Genomic DNA, 5,734 nt, shown 5'->3' with positions numbered 1-5,734 from the left:
TGCATTGAACTGAATCAACAAGTTTATTTATTCAAGTGGATCAGGTAACACAGAGGACCGAACTAGATCCTTTCTATACCTTAGTCTGAGTGTAAAAACGAGTTGACTTAGTAAAGAATGGTAAAAGAAACACACAGCTTGTACAAAGAACCAAAAATAGAAATATCATCTGCTCTTGCATTGTGTATTGTTTGTTCTTGGGGATGCCTCATCTTTCTTTTACAGATTTTGAAGCATCGAGATAATTGAGCCGACATGTTCCCAGTAACAGTTCTGGCAGTTCCTCTACTGTATTTGCCTGCATAATCAGTTTTAAAACATCAAAAAATCTTCATTACTTATTGTTCCATAACATTAAGTCTTACAATTCAATAACTTCCAACCGGTGTTTTGAAATCTGACTCAGATCGGCGGTCAGACCGGTAAATCCGGTGACCAGATATATAATTCGGTTTGGATTTTAGAAAAAAACTATTATTTATAAATCCAGTATAACCCGCAAAAACAAGAAAAATCCGGAACTTGGCTACTGGTTGAACCATTAATAATTTTTACTTTTTTTCTTAGATCTTTTTAATTATGTTATTAAAATATGTTTTGTATTCTAGTTTATTTTTGCTCTCAACAATCTGTTACAATTTGATGTTTTACTTTTGGTTTATTTTGGATTTAAATTTTGATTGCATTGAACATTTAAATACTTATGGATTTAAAATATTGATATTTTTTATTAGATGTCATAATTTCTAATTTGTTACAAAAATTGTTAAATAGTTTAAAATATTTTTTGATATTTTATATGTCAAATGAGAATAAAAATAAAAAAAACTAAAATTACGTATTTTCTAAATGTTTTTAGACCACAAAAATTTCTTATATTTTTTAATAGATGTTATGTTATTATATAACAAAACAAATTAATTTAGTAATCTGCGGCTCATCCGCAGTCGACCCAATAAGCCGGTGACTCGGATTGTCATATTCAATATCTGGGTTGGGTTTAAAAACATTGCTTTCAACATGATTATTTTTTGCTTTACCTGTATCAAAAAGGCCATTTCTATAACCAAATTGTTAAGATACCCAAGAACAAGATTGGTTACACCTCTTGCAACAGTTGAAGACCCAACATCAATGTCAAGCTGAGAAAGAAAAGATTATGAGTTTTGTTATAGCATATAATATTGCTTTTGAATTGTGTTTTTACCTCCAAGTAATTTTTTCCACGGGTGTAGCGAACTACAAGTGCCTGACCCACCAAGCAAGCCTTCTTGCCAACACTCTGTTTCACAATCCATGAGCCTTTGGAGATGTGAGGGATGAGTTTGAAGCGCGAATTGCGATAAGCATCATCACCATTCACAAAACTATGCAACAAAGGATGATCTTCTAATGGAGTTTTCAGCATATAGTACAATGCTAGACTATACATAGCTGAACCTGGGGCCTGATTTATATATAAATTTTCATATTAGTTAGTGTCTCTTACCTAAAAATAATGCAATGATTCTTTAGAATGATAGTAGCTTATGTCAAAGTTACCTGCATGTTTACAATGAAGAAAAACTCAGGACCGCCTTTTGCTGCGAACTCCTGAACTACACCACCTAGTCGGCCACCAAGATCATCTTCTCGCTTATCAGAACTTATCCAATCTGCTCCAATCATTTGCATCATTGTGTCTTTTGCCTTTACCTATCGTTTGAATAGTACCAAGCATCATTATCATGGGTTGAACACACACACATATGTGTATCTAAAAAATGGATTACCTTTTGTTGGTCTTGTAGATAATTTTCTCCACGAATCAAGAATGTGGAGGGATCCGCGGTAGCCCAACTACAAGGCAGAGTAAGATTTGGATCTTTTTGAAGAGTGGCTCCATAGAAGAATGTGGTCTTTTCATCCATACCAACCTCTTGTAAATCCATATAGCCTTTCTTGTTAATGGCGAGATCTTGAAGTTTCTTGACAATGCCAGCTGGTGATGGTATCTTGAGCTGAAACACACACACACACACACAAGATTACTTTGATCCACAAGAGAAACAAAAAGTGAGAACAGAACTGGTCCTAGGCATAGCTAGATGAAACATTTTCTTATGGTCCTCAATATTAATGGTTAATATGTATTATATCATTTAGTCCCCAAATGATTAAGAAAAAAATATGTATAGTAATTGTTTCAAGCCCTATGAATCTCAGGACCGGTCATGAGTGAGAGAGCCACTGTGTTAAGCATAAATTTACCTGAGAGTGTCCTTGTGAAATGGGAGAGTTATCAATGAAGCTATCAAACTCACTGGGCTCAGGAACGTCGAAAAATTCATCAGAAGCATCATTTAAATCCATCAAGCTGTTACGTGCGGAAGAAGGTTTCTCCATATCCTCAGCCTTCACAAGCTCTAGATCAACCCTTTTGGCTGCTATTTTAAGAGGTCCAGTGTTGATATTAGACACGCATGATTTAGTATCCATGAACTCCCCGGAGACGAACTCAGTGAAGCCATGTCCTTGTTTCGCTTTGAACATTTCGCGTAACGCCGCAAGTCTCTCAACCACACGGATGGTTATGGATCTTGAAGAAGAAGCCCCAGTGTATAAGTTCCAGCTTCTCCAATCAATGGCTACCATATGCTTTACTAGTGATTGTTTCGCTTTGTTCACCGGTGTCACCACGTAACCACCACCTACGTTCCAAATCATGCAAAACTCATAAAAAAACAAAGGGTTATAAAGTATAAAAATAGAGTTGTGAAGAAAGAAAGAAACTTTACTTTTGACACAAGCACGAACGTATCCCTTCTTTGGTGGACAATCCTTGTGATAAACGGAGTGACAAAGAATCACTGTGATAGTCAAGGTTGAGAAGGTTATAGACCAAAAAGTTCAACAGGTTAACGTTCAAGAAATATAATCAAGAATTGATCTAACCATATGTTCCATCTTCTTCTCTTCTCCAGTAGCGTCGCAGCAATAAGTCTCTTCTATTCATTCCCCATGGCAACCAATCACTGTATAGCTGGACATTGATTATATCTGTGTGTCCATCAAGATGCTCCACCACGCTGCCTTTGTAGAAAGAAAAGTCCCATCTACAAGAAAGTCATGTAAACCCTAAGTCAAGAACAAGATTAATCTCTAAACTTAGAGGAAATCAAGGTTTCTTGCTAGTTATAGTGGCTAATATGGAAGATCAATGAAAATAGACCAATAAGGGCTGGTTAACCTTTTAGACCAAAGTGATAGAGCTTACTCTGATCGTAAAGGACCGAAAGACATTAAGGTATTGAAGATATTTTCTGAAGTACCATCTATGACTCCAACTGCCATTATTGCAGGATGATCATCCCAATGCTGCAAGAGGTTTTAGTACAAGAAATTAAAAGTTAAGATTCACAAATGCAGTAAGTAAACAAGTTTACATTACCCTTCCACGGGAATCCCAGTCTTTAGCTTCTTTGAAGAGGCGTAACCCTGAAAATTCAAAAGCTAGGTCAGGCCATGGGTTTCTTGAATCACAAGTTTCTTACAAAGAAAGTTTATCTTTTCTTACCGTTTTGGCATCCAAATATTTTCCATGGAGAAGGAGCAATGACATCAGGTGCTATTGTTTCAACATTCAGTGATGAGTAGTTTGTCCAGTCCACTGAATTTTTGCGGCGTGACCTCCTTGATACATTAAACTTCACAAGTCCTTTCTCAGCATGAGATACAAATTCGCAATCCGGAAATGGAAACTTCTGAAAATGTATATCAAGTGGTATGTGAGTCTCAAATCTTATAATGTATTGGAAATGTAACAAACCTTTTGTGAAGCATCTTGTAGTGATCTGATCCATTTGGCTGCTTCTTCAGGACTACTTGCACCCAACTGTTCAAAGTGTAAAAAAAAAAGAATGAACCTTCCAAAACAAGAAATGCGAGATGTATAAGACAAGCTACTTCCAAACAAACCTTTAACTGATCCAAATGGTTCGTAGTATTGTAGAGCGTGAAGATGAAAAGGACCTGGAACAACACATGAACCAAAAAGAAACAATCTATAAACTGAGTAATATAGGCTAATAAGTATTCAAGAGTTGGTACCTTTCTATTGAAGCTCTCTCTTCCATTGTCGGTAACCCTAATACAACAGTCTAGAGATGCTCTTCTATAAGGTTCCTATACATAAAAAAGAGCATAAAAGTTAGCGGTTTTTATTTATCATCATTATTCTCATTAATTACTATCTTCCTTAGATATAATTAACCCTAATTTCTTCTTCGTGTCAATATTTTGCATCTACTCTGCGTAAATATTTTTATACTACTAAAGAGCGTAACACATAAACAAAATGTCATATTATGAGGACATGAGAAAAACAAACCTCGTTTTGATCTGATGGTACTGATCTAAAGCTTTTAAGGTTGTCGTCGAGAAGAACAAAATATCGTTTACGGGAAAATTGCAGACCGAACCGGTTGTGTCGGATGGTATAAAGCCAACCTTCCATTCTTCCGTCGGTTTGAGACATTTCCATTTCTCTACAAAACCCTTTTTAAGTTTTACATAAAACGATTCAAATTCATTTTCTTAAAAAAGTCATCGTGAATATTTGATTTACCAGTTGAAATGCTAGCTTCTTCCCCGTAAACAAATATATATACTAGATGTCACAAAACGTCTTGTATATCGAATGCTTAACTTGAACTGATTCTCTGATTCAGCCGAAGCGAAACAGAGAATCTTAATTTGTTTTTTTTTTTTCTCTCAATCAAGAGAGAAAAACAAACATAAGTTTTGGTTCTTTTCTTGTCTTTAATTGCTGCTATGTCTCGTTTTGGGTTATAAACTTTTTAAAAATTCATTGGTTAGAAATTACTTGCTATTTGTGAAGAGGCTAAAAGATTGGCACTTCTATGTTCGGGGTTTAAATTCTATAATTAGCTGTTTCTAATATATTTATGCCATTCTCTATAAGAAGATTCCAAAAGTCTTTAAACCTTACCAGTGCCTGCCTACAAGTGACCAACACATTCCACAACTAAAACTGAGACGAAACGAAACAATAATTCAATTCGTCACAAAACCAAAACGGGCCCTAAACCCGTCAAGTGAGCCTAACCCATCAATTTGTTTCATACGGCCCTAACATTTCTTTGACTAAAAAAAATCTCAAATTAGGTTGAAAGGAACACCATACCATAACCATAACTCATTAACATAACCCAAATTAGAAACCGGAACAAAGGTTAGCCATTGTACTGCCTTGTCATCTCAAGGTCCTTTGACATTATTGGTTAAACATATTTTTTTCTTGACATCAAACAATTTTTTTTTTTTTTAAACTTAACTTTAATCTAAATCTTTGGTCAAGACAACAAAATGTCAATTGTTATAAAAAGTAATAATTTTTTAATTGTTGTTAATTTTTTTTGTGGGCAAATCTCCAAAATAGCACCTTTCTAAGTTTATATCACAAAAATAGCACTCAAAAACTAAAATGACCAAAATAGCATTTTATTTTTTGAAAAATTTATTTTTTTTTATTTTTCAAACTTTGAAATCTTATCCTCAAAACCTCACTTCTCAACTCTAAACCCTAAAACCTAAACTCTAAACTCTAAACCCTAAATTATAAACCCTAAACCCCACCCCTTGAGTGCTATTTTTGTGACTTTTGGACTTGAGTGCTAGTTTGGGAACAAAAACTTGATTTAGTGCTATTTTGGTCTTTTTCTCTTTTTTGTGG

The 5,734-nt window shown here is 34.8% G+C and overlaps 1 protein-coding gene across 2 annotated transcripts; it reads right to left on the bottom strand.

The window, feature by feature from the left end:
- On the bottom strand, positions 1-4,803 carry LOC103841381 (protein ENHANCED DISEASE RESISTANCE 2-like). 2 transcript variants are annotated; one of them, XM_009117909.3, is made up of 16 exons: positions 4,607-4,803; positions 4,370-4,536; positions 4,090-4,164; positions 3,958-4,011; positions 3,809-3,874; positions 3,557-3,743; positions 3,431-3,477; positions 3,257-3,357; positions 2,935-3,095; positions 2,778-2,849; positions 2,251-2,690; positions 1,773-2,000; positions 1,543-1,695; positions 1,208-1,447; positions 1,041-1,142; positions 1-298 (listed from the first exon to the last, which is right to left on the bottom strand). In XM_009117909.3, exons 2-16 carry the CDS (start codon positions 4,520-4,522, stop codon positions 209-211), a joined length of 2,169 nt encoding a protein of 722 aa, XP_009116157.1. In that variant the 5' UTR covers positions 4,523-4,536; positions 4,607-4,803; the 3' UTR covers positions 1-208. The 2 variants fall into 2 exon arrangements, with proteins under 2 accessions (XP_009116157.1, XP_009116156.1); XM_009117908.3 differs by having other exon boundaries at positions 4,370-4,526.
- Positions 4,804-5,734: the final 931 nt, after the last annotated feature.

This window comes from Brassica rapa, chromosome A09 (assembly GCF_000309985.2).
Source record: "Brassica rapa cultivar Chiifu-401-42 chromosome A09, CAAS_Brap_v3.01, whole genome shotgun sequence".
NCBI lineage: Eukaryota > Viridiplantae > Streptophyta > Magnoliopsida > Brassicales > Brassicaceae > Brassica > Brassica rapa.
The sequence above is the reverse complement of the archived record's forward strand: the minus strand, read 5'-3'. Positions and strand labels throughout refer to the sequence as shown.

Coding starts and splice junctions, on each gene's coding strand:
- LOC103841381 (XM_009117909.3), bottom strand. CDS start 4,522: ATGGAAATGTCTCAAACCGACGGAAGAATGGAAGGTTGGCTTTATACC. Junction 3,478..3,556: donor AATATTTGGATGCCAAAACG/GTAAGAAAAGAT, acceptor TTGAATTTTCAG/GGTTACGCCTCTTCAAAGAA. Junction 3,096..3,256: donor TTCGGTCCTTTACGATCAGA/GTAAGCTCTATC, acceptor ACTTTCTTGTAG/ATGGGACTTTTCTTTCTACA.